Source organism: Periophthalmus magnuspinnatus, chromosome 16, assembly GCF_009829125.3.
Source record: "Periophthalmus magnuspinnatus isolate fPerMag1 chromosome 16, fPerMag1.2.pri, whole genome shotgun sequence".
Taxonomy (NCBI): domain Eukaryota; kingdom Metazoa; phylum Chordata; class Actinopteri; order Gobiiformes; family Gobiidae; genus Periophthalmus; species Periophthalmus magnuspinnatus.
The window spans coordinates 18,882,101-18,895,329 of record NC_047141.1 but is presented as its reverse complement, the minus strand read 5'-3'; the positions used below and the strand labels follow the sequence as shown (position 1 = coordinate 18,895,329).

General features: G+C 39.5%; 1 protein-coding gene across 4 annotated transcripts; it reads left to right on the top strand.

The window, feature by feature from the left end:
- The first annotated feature begins 5,372 nt into the window (after positions 1–5,372).
- On the top strand, positions 5,373–12,696 carry fbxl4 (F-box and leucine-rich repeat protein 4). Of its 4 annotated transcripts, none has more exons than XM_033981229.2 (9): positions 5,373–5,409; positions 6,166–6,792; positions 6,947–7,271; positions 7,918–8,162; positions 8,365–8,578; positions 9,629–9,700; positions 10,302–10,426; positions 10,875–11,062; positions 12,003–12,695. In XM_033981229.2, the coding sequence occupies exons 2-9, from the start codon at positions 6,296–6,298 to the stop codon at positions 12,164–12,166; spliced, it is 1,830 nt and encodes a 609-aa protein (XP_033837120.1). In that variant the 5' UTR covers positions 5,373–5,409; positions 6,166–6,295; the 3' UTR covers positions 12,167–12,695. The 4 variants fall into 4 exon arrangements, with proteins under 4 accessions (XP_033837120.1, XP_033837118.1, XP_033837119.1 ...); XM_033981227.2 differs by having other exon boundaries at positions 5,409–5,481; XM_033981228.2 differs by lacking the exon at positions 5,373–5,409 and adding an exon at positions 5,525–5,563.
- Positions 12,697–13,229: the final 533 nt, after the last annotated feature.

Genomic DNA, 13,229 nt, shown 5'->3' with positions numbered 1-13,229 from the left:
TGTTTCACTGTGGGATTACCCTGTGAGCTGCCTATACACAGTGTCAGTACCGAATCAAACAGCAGGTGTGCACCCAGCAAAGGCAAGAGAGACAGTGAGCACAAAATGTCAACAAATAGAAGAATATCACCCAGTTTGTCGATCACACTCAGGAGTTGCATGAAAAAACTGTAGCAGGAGTCTTCAAGGCCCTCCCAGTTGACAGGAGGAGCAGCGCCAGATAAAGGAGGAGGCAGAGAAGAGAAACTAGGCCCTTTACAAAGAACCACCGAGCGAGCCCATCTCCAGCTGTCACAAATCATTTCTGCTCAGGAAGTGAGGGGAGGCGAAATGTCAAAATATTTGAATAAATTCCACAGAAGCCTGTAGAGAGCGGGCGGTGCAGAGGGAGAGAGGGGATTGTTGGCACCAATGGGGTAGAGAGGATGAGCGAGCAGGGGGAGAGAAGAGAAAAGAGGAGGGTTTGAATGCAAAACAGCCCTCAGCTCTCAGGACGAACAAGGGAATCAGAGGTTGGGCACTGCTAAGAGATCTTGGCTCATTTTTACCCTCTTTGGTTGATTGGTAGATAGTAGATTTTGCGTTGAGTCAGTGATGCCCCTGTTAATTTAGTAAAAACATTTAGTTATTAATTTAGCTATTAATCTCAGCTCTTATATCAACTCAACTGCAATGTTGATAAAGTGTGAGGATGAAGCACAAAATGTCTGAGTGGAAAAAAAAAACGAGCTCAGATTTTTGAAACTTTTCATAGTTTTAAGTTGCAGTATGTAACTGTTCTGGTGGAGGAGATATAGGCAGGGTACTTTTGAGCAATTGAAACGCCTGCAATTGAAGAAATGCAAGATAGACATGTTTAATTCCAAACTGCTGAACATTCCATTCAAAACAAGCACGTGGCGGACCCCAAACCATAAAGCTCAGTGCACCTTTAAATAATGAGTAGTCAAATAGTATCTTCACCGTATTTACCTCGCTGTTTTAGTTTTGCAATAACATGGGTAGACTCATTGTAGAAAGTTTTGTAACTCTTAAAAGCCTATATTGCAATTGCTGTTCCCTCATGTGGACATATGCTATCATTATCATTGTATCTAAGACTCCCACCTTGCCCTCTTCCTATTAATATGTATGATGGCAGGTGAAGAGTGAGTTGTGGCGATAAAAGCTTTGATGATGCTTGTTTGTTTAAAGTCTCTAAATGCATGTTGTAGATGGGGAGAGTGCATCTCCTCTCTTTGTTTAGATGATCCCAAAGGTGCATTGGAAGTCGTGGGGTCAGTCTCTCCTCTGTCTCTCGGAACACTGTATTTAATTAAGCCTATAATCAGCCGCTAAGCACACAATAAAATCAGGTCATCTCTATCTGTTTACCCCACACACATATATAGACTGCAAATTTGCATGTATTTGTTAAAAATACAAATAAACATTTATCAGGCATAAAGATCAAGGTCATGACTCCTCTTCACACCCGATACACTGAAACCAATTAAACTAAAGTTCAGATGGAGGACGGGCACAACGAAACAATAGCAGCTGACATCTTCTCCACTATCACAACGCAGAAGTAATTATATTTGCAGATTTCATCATTAAGACTGGAAAATCAGCTAGAAAATGTAAAAGAAAAACAGAAAGACTGTTGAAATGTGCAGGATCTGCATCGTATACATTCCGTTTCAGTCCTTCAAAGTCAACAAACCCTCAACAGACGTGTAGTGATATGGACTTGCATATGAATGTTGAATGAATTATATTAGAAACCATACAACTATAACGGGCTTGTAAAGGCTTTTTCCTCTATAACCAGAATAATTCTAGTTATTCTTTCCACCTTGAGAGATATGCTGAGTATTGCTGGGTTTCAGATGATCGCACAACATTCTATCGGCCAATAATATTTAATACTGATAGGGGAGCAGTTAAAACTCATATTGTTAAAATGTAATATTTTGTTGCAATACAGTGAGTTCTTGGGTCTAAGCACTAATAGAAATGATCAGGTTCAACATTCAAAATGTACCTTTTGGATATCTCATGGCAAAGTACAATTGAATTAATAGGGAAAACTTGCTCTTCCCCCCCATCTGGTAGTATGACATCATCACAATCTATAATCTGAAAACCTGTACAACCTGATGTTACAGATTCCTAATGCATAGAAAGTATTACTCCCTCTTTACTATGTTATGCTGTGTAAATAACACATTTGTACTACACCTTTTTAAATGGCACTGTGACTTTACCACAACTGTACAATGTATAATATTTTTCAACAACAGGACTATTCTGCTGTCAATCATCCACCCAGCCCTGGACTTGCCTGCACCGTTGACATACCTATATGCATAAAACATGCCAAGGTGTCAGATACATTTAAATATTTCTGAATAATAAGCGTTGAGCCATCTGGCAGTCACTTTTATAATGGCAGTGACCACAGATCTGCCAGTGTTAAATTATACCATTACAATAATATGTTAAGATCTATTTATACATCACATGTTCCGGGTGTATTTTTCCCTGGTGTCAGCTTGCAGGATGAATTAAATAGGACAATAACATATGTGTGCTTTTTTCTTGACAACGGAATCCAATAAGAGGTTATCTGAAGTGCAAGGCTTTCTATCAGTGCCTCAATCTAAAGCAGGATGGGCAGCCATGGCTGGGTATTCTCCAGTCCCTCAGAGACGATTCCCCATGTGGTGTTGCTCGAATACAGCTGGGAATGGAGTGTGCGCATAAGGCTACATACAAGAAATATCCAGCCTCGGTGAACCAACAGAGCAGTCGCACAGTGGGTTATTTAACTGGCTTTTGACAGCTGGAGTGTTGCAGAGGGGCAGTGAATGTACACATTATGCTGATAAAGACTGTATTGGGGCTATTTGTAACACAAAACCTAATAATGTATGTATTTTAACAATTTATTTCCAATGTTTCATTTACTAGACATGTTTTATAAATAAGTGCATTTAAATAAATATTGATTTATGTTTTTTGATTTAAGTTAACTAAACACTGCAATAGCCAGCAGTTAAAATATTTAACATCAACCATCATTTTGAGGTTACATTCACACGCAATTATTACAGTATTTGGGACAGTAAGTTCTATATTGACAATAAAAAGCACTCAGGACCTAGTTTTACTGAGAGGACTGGAATTTTACACAAATGTTGTTGACCAGGGTGAGGAGCTCAGCCACACCGGAGGAGCTCGGAGTAGAGCCGTTGCTCCTACACATCAAGAGGAGCCAGCTAAGGTGGCTCAGGCATCTGCTCTGGATGCCTCCTGGATGTCTCCCTAGGGAGGTGTTCTGGGCCTGTCCCACCGAGAGGAGGCTAGCCCCGGATAAGCGGAAGAAATGGATGGATGGGTTGTAGACCATAAGGTAATAACTGCATGAATGTGTCCTTGTTAGGGTTATTTTATTTCATGTAATTTTCAATATAGAATAAAAGTATATTTTTCTACATTTGATAAAAGGAAGAGTCTTGTCAGTGCTGGAATTTCTCACTTTTAAATGTTACAAAATTTAGATTATAGTAAAAACTGTATTACTTGGTTTCATCAAATTCCACCTATTAAAATCTGTGATCATTTGGCAGTGGTTTCTTTCTCTTGAACTGTATTGGTAGAAGCCCTTTGTGAGTGGTGTGGTGCTTGAGTCCGCTCGTGGATTTGCATGTTGGTGTGCTGGAGCGTGTGCATATGTATGTGTGGCACAGTGGACCAGAACAGCTCTGACAGAAGCTGAGAGCTGCTCGCTGATGCCTGCCTGGAGGAGCTCTGACAGCGCCTTGGCCTGTCAATCATGGAGCATGCCCACTAGGCCCACATCCACATCATCCCATCTTGTTAACTCCACATGCAACTGCCTACTGTTTATTCACTGTCTATGTGTGTATTAGAATCAAAAGAGAAGCATGCTTTGCTTTAATAGGGTGTCTGTGTCACAGTCGGATAGGCCTGTTTCACATCAATTTCCCCAAAAGTGACCAGATTTTGTATGAGCACTACTAAGAACATTGTAGAAATATAGCATTAAAAGAGACCTTAAATATAATTTCAAAAAACATTTTAAATAAGCTCGAGATCTTAGTTAACACTATCTATTCCTGTAATTCAGCAGTGTGGAACGATTATTGAACAAGCTATGATAAAACAGCAAAATGCTAATGATGTCCTTTGACATGCATTGCATTGACTTTTGTGCTATGTGTCAAAACGTCTGTACAGATTTTAAATGTATTCATTTCACTATAATCAATTGTATGAGGGTCTTCCACTTGCTTGTTTGTGGACATGTATTCAATTACAATTTTTATTGCTGAACAAAAATAAAGAATCACATCTGGCCTGAAACTTGGCTTTGTGGTGTCACTGTTTTATCTCAATGCCATGGAAATAGAAGTTTAATGCCATACTGTGAAACATTCTGACTTACCCAAAGATACAAGCCCAAGTTGTACCTTTCTGAAGACAACACTCACATGAGCTACTATCACCCTAATCTCAATATTCAATCCTCGTCACAAATAACTAACGTGCAAAATCCACATAGAAATGTTTCATTTTGAAAAGCACAATGGTCTGTACAGTATAGAAGTCATACATTTAAACAGTAATAGGTTGTAAAAAATACGAAAAATTAACGGTAAGATACAGTACACATACTATGAGAAACAGTTCTTCCATCCACTGATATTATGTCGCAAATTTACAGCTTTCTACAGGCAAATATTGCTACCAGCTATTCACTGTACATCAATGCTATTTGAAAATAATTCAGGTTTATAGCCCTGTATTTATTTTAACACAACATTCCCTGTGTATTGTATGTAGCTATATTATTAACCACAGTTATGCAGGCATAAATATAGAGGTTCATATTTCAACTAAACTCATTATATAACCTAAATTATATGCAGATTATTATTATTATTATTATTATTATTATTATTATTATTAGTAGTAGTAGTAGTAGTAGTAGTAGTAGTAGTAGTAGTAGTAGTAGTAGTAGTAGTAGTAGTAGTATTAGAATTATTATTAGTATTATTATTAGTATTATTATTATTATTGACCTACGGTATTTTTCCTCCATTATCTCTTAAAAAAAAAACTACAACACCCAGATTCCCTTTCGGTAGCAAAGCGGATGTTGATCCTTTCCAAGTCTACGACACAAATGTGGCTTTTACGTGCCCTGTAATAGTTCGTATGTTTTATAATTTAGGTGCCTTTTTCTGTCAAACTGCGTTTAAAGAGAACTGACCTGACAACAGTAAGTCGTAATATAACACGTCAAAAAGTTCGGCTTATCTGTCGTTTATTTGCGATTTTGTTCTTGATTTGTTTCACTTCAGGAATATTTTTCTCCCACTGTCTGTGAAGACAACAAAGGTAAACGCTGGGAATGCGGTTTGGTTTGTGAAATGATCTCCTAAACAAGACGGGGATTTTATTATTGCTTATGTATGCATTTTTATTTTGATTATTTTATATTTATTTATTTTATTTTTTGCACAGTATCGTGATTTTACTAACGCATTGTGAGGTTTGTGTGCTTTGTGTTACGGAAGTTAGCCTTAGCTGCTGTGTTTTGACAGGTCTTACTGCTGATAACTGCTAGCTAGCACACTAGGTGGTTTGCTATTTTGCGGGGTTCTAATGCTAAAACTAAGGTAATTGTACAGGTTATTATGGATTTAAGGATAATAAGAGGTTATCGGTTCCGTTTGTTTGTGTGAAAAGTTAAGCTATCCATCAGCATAAGCTAACACTAAAGTGAGCACTGCGTTTGCTCCCTTTAGTTGGCTCCTGTCTGACATATATTTTGTGCTGTGTTGATGTCAGCATGGGTTTTACAGTCTTATGTTACAAAGCATGAACATGTTGTACTCTGCATACACAGTAGAGCGAAAATAGACAAAAAAGTAGAGATACTATACATACTGTGTGTATGTATGAGTTAATGGTTTACGGTGTGATTCTATAAACTCAGCTAGGAAATACAAGGTGTGTTTTAACATAAGATACATAAGGGACTATTTGGTTTGCAGTATGTTGAAATTTAGACAAAGTGCAGCTTTAGCAAAATTGTTACTATTGCTATTCAGCTCCTAACTGTTGTGTGTTTGTTTCTGCCTAACCCCACAGGTCATGCATGCAGCCAGGCCCCTCGCCTGTGCTTTGTACAGCCATCATGCCAGCGTGCTTCCTATAGGAGAAGCTTTTGTCTCCCTTTAGTGTGCATTTCTCTCCACTGTCATCTGCCTCAGACTTCCCTATGTTAACTCTTTTGAGCATGTTTTACTATATTTGTCTGCGGCGGCGCTCCAGGAGTGGAACTCGTGGGGAGGCGCTGACCAGTCGACGAGCTGTGGAGTCAGGCCAGAGGGCAGTGTTGCCTGTCAGTGTGGAGGTGGAGCAGTATGCCAAGGAGGTGCTGGACTTCAGCTCCCATTATGGCAGTGAGAACAGCATGTCTTACACAATGTGGAACTTGGCCGGAGTGCCTAATGTGTACCCCAGCTCAGGGGACTTCACTCAGACAGCTGTGTTCAGAACCTACGGGACATGGTGGGAACAGTGTGCCAGTGCCCCACCACCTTTCAAGCGCATCCCTAAAGACTTCTACAGCCACGATTATATAGAGCTGGGATATGAGGAGCCTGTTTATCCAACCTCTGTAGAAGTGCTTGAGACTTATTACCCAGGAGCCATTGTCCAGATCCTGGCCTGCTCCCACAACCCCTTTTCTCAGAATCCACCCATAGATGTCAGGTAAAAACATGAGGCTAAAATAGAAAATGGATGCAATACTCCTTTTCTGTTGTATAATAAATGTGATATTATGATATTATTGGTAATTACATGCACTATGAAAGTGAATCAGACAAATATATTATGGCATTTGATATAATTTTGTTGTTTTTAGGTGGGAGGTGCTCTGGTCAGGAGAGCCCACCAAAGCACTGACACCCCAAGCACGGCAGTTTGCACCAGCTATAAAACACATCAATTTCCCCACCAACCTGCTACGCCTGGAGGTCAACAGCTCTCTGCTGGACTACTACACAGAGCTGGATGCTGTCATTCTGCGAGGAGTGAAGGAGAGGCCCATGCTGGCCCTCTATAAATTGCCTATTATTGACATTAACGACCTCAGTGACAGTGAGGAGGAGCTCTCTGATACAGGGGTTCCGTTTAGACAAGAGGTTGAGAGAAAAGGAAATGGTTACTTTGACAAACTCCCCTATGAGGTAAATGTTACCAAAGTACTACTAAAAGTACTATTGAATTTGTTTATTCATTAAATATTTGTCATGGAGTTCTACTTGCGATGCCACCCCTTAAAGTTCCTTCTATTATTACAAATGCATGTGACTTTTAATCCACATCACATGCCTTCTCTAAAAGTCATTTTTATGCCATAGCGACATGTTGTTTGAGGCAAACCTTCAAAACGGCACCAGCACTCCTGCTATTTGTCCTCTTATCTTCGCTCCAAACCGCTGCCATTAACCGCAGTCTTCACAACTGTGGTGTGTGTTTGTCTCAGGAACACAATATAGCTATTATTTGTCAGCTGATACCGCTTCAACACAGTGTATTGTTAATTCACTGCAACAAACTCACACAAGCACTGTCATTCTTTCTCATCGAGAGGTACAAAAACATGGTGCAAAACAAGCCAGCTCTCCTCCTCAATGATCCTGCTATCAGTGCTTTGTGTCCTAGATAACAACTATTTAGATGCCTGACACGGGGAGCACAATTATCATTCTCTGCTCAATACTCATCTGTTCTCCTTTTTTATTAAGTTGTACCTTTCTCTGAAACCCTCTAATTTACTCTGACCCTCATCGTTTCACCTGTAAACAAACCCTTTTCTTGTCCCACTTGTAGCTTATCCAGCTGATCCTGAGCCACTTGACCCTACCGGACCTGTGCCGTCTGGCCCAAAGCAGTAAGCTGCTGCAGCAGCACTGTTGTGACCCTCTGCAGTACACCCAGCTCAGTCTGCAGCCTTATTGGGCTCGTCTAAACGATGCTTCGCTGGGACACTTGCAAAGCCGCTGCACTCTCCTCCAGAGGCTCAACCTGTCCTGGACCGGCCACAGGGGGGCACTCACGCTCACAGGCATCAGCAGGTCTGCCTTCACACAGACAGACCACTAATGACCTTGGAGGACTGGCTTATATTTGCAAACACAGTTTGTGAAAAGAAGGACTGAGATGAGTAAATGAAGGCTCATTACAAACGTATTCTACAGTGTGAAATAAGCAAATAAATGCAATATCGTAAACATATTGTTTCCATGAGCAACAGTAATGTTTTCTATTCTTATTCAGCTTCCTGAAGGCATGTGGGCAGAACCTGGTGTGCCTGGAGCTCTCGTGCTGTCACTTCTTGAATGAGGCGTGTTTGGAGGTGGTGTCTCAGACCTGTAGACGGCTGCAGGAGCTCAACCTGTCATCATGTGACCGCCTTAGCCCTCAGGCCTTTACACACATCTGTAAACTTACTCTTCTGCGCAGGCTGGTCCTCTATAGAACCAAGATTGAGGTCAGAGAGCAGGATGTCTTTCACTCCTTACATTACAATGAATGATAAAAGCTGTTTACCATTCATGCATAATTACAGTGCAGAAACGCCAAACCTCTGCTTGGTTTGTGCTTTTGGGTTGTATATAGAGGTTTTCCTTGTACCATATTTGTCCTAGCACAGACCTGCTCTCTGTGGCTCCTAAGGACACCCTCTGTTCTTGTTCAGGCTGGGGCAGGTCTTGTGTTAAACTTCCGTCTTGTGTTGTCAGTGTTACATTTCTCCTATACTGGGACAGGAGGTGATGTTGGGTTTCTGTGGTGGAGCCAGGCTGCACACTTCAGGTTGTTTATACTGAGGAAGACAGAGGCAGGCTGTGTGTCTGACATCTCGGCTGTCATTGCCCTGTCACTGCTCTAATTAAATGGCTGGCTTTTGCCGGAGAAAGGCGTTTATAAAGATGCCAACGACAGAGTCAAGCACGTGCGCTGCAAACACACAAGAGGCTTCCGCTTTCATGTCTGACACTTTCTCTGCCACTGAGGTACATGTGTTGGCAGTTGTAGAGTTGGATTCCCATATCTCTATCCAAGCTGTATGGCCACTGGAGACACTCCTGTGGCTGAATGTGTGAGGGGATGCAAAACAGTGTGTTGTATTAAACTCCTCTACCAGTGGCAAAGAGACATTTAATAGACATGACTGGTTTGGTGTATGGTATATTTTATCTTCATTTAGCTTCATTTAGGAGTGGGCAATGGGATGATACATTTGATCTTGAACTCAAAAACTTACAGACAGTGACTTTGTCACCCCTATATAACAAAATTATTTGTATTTGGTGTAATGGGGTAGTGTTCTGAACCGGTAGCACACAGACATGACTGGGCAGGAGGAATCATCTTACTTTATCAGTTATTATAATGATCTATGGTAGAGTAGTCAAAAATAAGATAAAAGGAAAGATAAATAATTTGTGAGACCTTATAATACAGATTATGTATTTGTCTGTTTTATATAGTACATAGTTATAGTAGTATAGTTAAAATCTTTGTTTTGTCTCTCTTGCAGCAAACTGCTATCTTGAGCATCTTAACTTTCTGCGTGGAGCTGAGACATTTGAACCTTGGGAGCTGTGTGAGGGTATGAACTCACGCAAACTTCACTGAAAATACATGTAATGCAGCCGTAAGAGAATTGTAGTATGCATGTAGATTGTAGAATCACCAAGCCTAAGTAGTTCTGCTTGAATTGGTGTAACAGCATAGCATAGGCCAGGGAAAGTCTAATGTCGACTTGACAATAAAACTGTATAATATTTCCTCTCTTTTAAAGTTTTAATATCGCTCCACTGCTAATGTTCACTGTTGGCTGTCTTGGCATGGTCCTCACAATGGTGTTTGGCTGTTAAATTGCATTTCTCTCCTTTCGTCTTTGGATGAAAGGCTGAAATATGGCCAACATTACCTGACACCAAAGAACAATAACCGTGTTGAACACAAATCAAGTCTTGAAAGACTTTTTTTGGTTAAGGTGGTCTCTGTCAGAGCTTTGTTCTCAGTCCGGAAGCAGGGTATTGTGCCTCGGACATGCCAGCGCAGTTAATCAAGTCACATAATCACTACATTTCAAATCTTTTACACAAAAATAGCCAAAGGCAGACTACTTCATTTTGTTCTCAAAGAGTTATTTTTTCTCCTCAGTAAAGTACAGAAGTTTTAATTGCCACCTTTCTTTTCTGAAGATTGACGACTATGACGTTGTTGCCAGTATGCTGGCCACCCGCTGCCACTCACTCTGCTCTCTGGACCTCTGGCGCTGCCGAAATCTGACAGACAGAGGACTGGCTGAACTCGCCTCTGGCTGCAAGTAGGAAACATCAACCTTCTTGTGACAAATCATCGTCTTTCACTATCTTTTTGATAGTTAATATGAGTGCCATGTGAACATATAAACTTCAAATCCTGACCATTTTTTTTTCTTCAGATAATAAATATGATTTCAAAATGCTTACTAACAGGAACATACTCTTTCCACATAGTGTCCATGTTCTTTTTTTGCTGTCATATTATTCTGTAAAGTACGTGTATATTATGTAATATTGTTATTTTGTCTTTTTAAAAGACATTACACTTTTTGTTAGGAAAATGTATATATTATATTTGTATATATTTTATCATCTGTAGATCTTAACAATGAGATTCAATGTAGAGTCATGTTATGTATTTGATCAACCAAAAACTAAAGTCCATGCAATAAAGTGCTAGTAACTAAATTGTGAACTCCTTAAAAATCTGCATGTCTTGTATGTTGCCAGGATGCTGGAGGAGCTGGACCTGGGCTGGTGTCCCACTCTCCAGAGCAGCACTGGTTGTTTTCAGCAGCTGGCCCGAAGCCTGCCCCGGCTACGAAAACTCTTCCTCACTGCCAACCGCTCTGTGTGCGACTCCGACATCGAGGAGCTGGCGAGCTGCTGCCCCTCTCTACAACACCTCGACATACTCGGTAAACACCTGCCTGACATCATATCAACAATAGTTGTAGAACCAACTATTATTTCCAAATATGAACAGTTTCTTGCACAGCCGGAATGATCTACTAACAGCTACATGATATGGGAATGTTTCTGAATCTCATAGTTACCATATGTTACACAAGTAAATGTAAAAGGCATGAGTTTTTAACATTTTATTATAATAATAATAATAATAATAATAATAATAATAATAATAATAATGTATGCTTAATACCACTTGCCAATCCGCCATTACTTGCCATGACTGGTATTGGCACTGCAGGCAACCTACCAGACACGAGTAGCAAGCTACTATGCCGCTAGTCCAAAGCTGTGATAAATAGTACAGTACCAGTCCTGTATGCAACCAGAAAAATTCAGCCACTCATGATTATAGATACAACGATGCAGTACTGGTATCGGATATAGGATATCGGATAAGATATTAGTTTAGCCAATATCCCATTTTAGTCTATAAATTGGTGTAATAAGAAGGTATACTCATCAATATTTGCCCAAAACATCTCATAATATTAAATTTGTATTTTTACTAAACAGCTTTGTAATTACATTAAATGATAAATAAATTACAAAACACATTTGAATAATTTTCTACCATACACTGTTTGTGTTTAAAGGAAATAAATCATATTTTCAGTCTCCCTAGTATTGGTTGATATCAGGTATCGGCAGATACTTAAATCCAAAGTATCAACATCAGTATCTGAATAGAAAAAGCTGGATCGTGCATCCCTACTAATGATAATAATGATAGTAATTGAGATGAGGACTGTAGTTTGGGCACTAAACACGTTTAATCCTAATTTGAACATTGCCATGTCCAAATTTGAACATTGCCATAAACATGCTTTATGTTTCGGCATGTGTGTGCTCATAGGTGTGCATTTAACTTAATGTGTATCTGTTAAGGGACACGTCTAGTAAGCGCTGCTTCGTTGAAGAAGCTCCTCCAGGCCTGTCCTCGGCTGCGGCTGTTGGACGTCTCTTTCTGCTCCCAGATTGACATGCGTGTGGTCCAGGAACTCTCCGGACAGTTCCCCAATGTGTCCATAAAGAAGAGCTTTACACAGTGATCCCAGAATCTACTAACAGGAGGTTAGTGGAGCAAGGGTGCTTACCAGCTGACACTGCCTGGACAATGACAAGGCCAGTGGATGGTTGAGATTTTAAAAGGCACCTCTGGTTTTACTGATTTAACTGAATGCAATTGACTCTTTAAAGACTACTTTAGTATAAACAAATGGGTTCTATTGTTGTATTTTGGCAACTAGCTCAATTTTTTTTGTTCAATGTAAAGATGATGGTGATTTGTCCTGGAAGTAATTTCACATTATCTCATTAGGAGCACAAACATAAGGAGAAAGAAGCGTGAAAGCACTTATAAATAGGATAAACAGCTGTGCTTGCAGGTCTTCAGAAGGTGCAACAACTATTTACCTTGATTCATGAGAGTCAGATAAAGGCATTTATCAACATTGCATTCTATGATATTGTGATAGTGTGGACTCCTTCTCCACAATGCACCCAAAATAAGTCAACATGTCTGAGTACTATGGAAAACTGCATTGAGTTAACCTAACATTTCCCTGTTTATTAAATTGATCAAATTCTTGAAAACAAATTGTATTTAAAATAAAAAAAATTTTAGTGTCACATTAATACTGAAACTTGTAACAGTGGAGATTGGCAAAACACATTCTATTTTCCAACAGTGAAATTTAAATTGAAACATGAACACATTTATAAAAAATAAAATTACACATTTATTGTCACACTAGAGCAACAGCTGATTGGTAGAGACACTTCATCCTTCTGGCCTTTTAGATGTTGTAATTGATAGTGGCTGGAGAGATTATACTGTAGAAAGGCAGACGCATCTTGTCATCTGCCCCAGGGCAGTTGTGGTTATAGTTACCAATACTAACAATGGACTTCTGTGCATTACTTTTGTGTAACATTTTTTATATATATATATATATATATATATATAAAATATACATACATAAAATATACATACAGTTTTGAAGTTGGGACTGTAAATTTGCTAATATTCTCATGAATCATCTATGTAGGCAGAGGGCCTTAGGAGATACTTTTACAAATTCAATCTGTAAATGCCTTAAATTTAGACCTTGA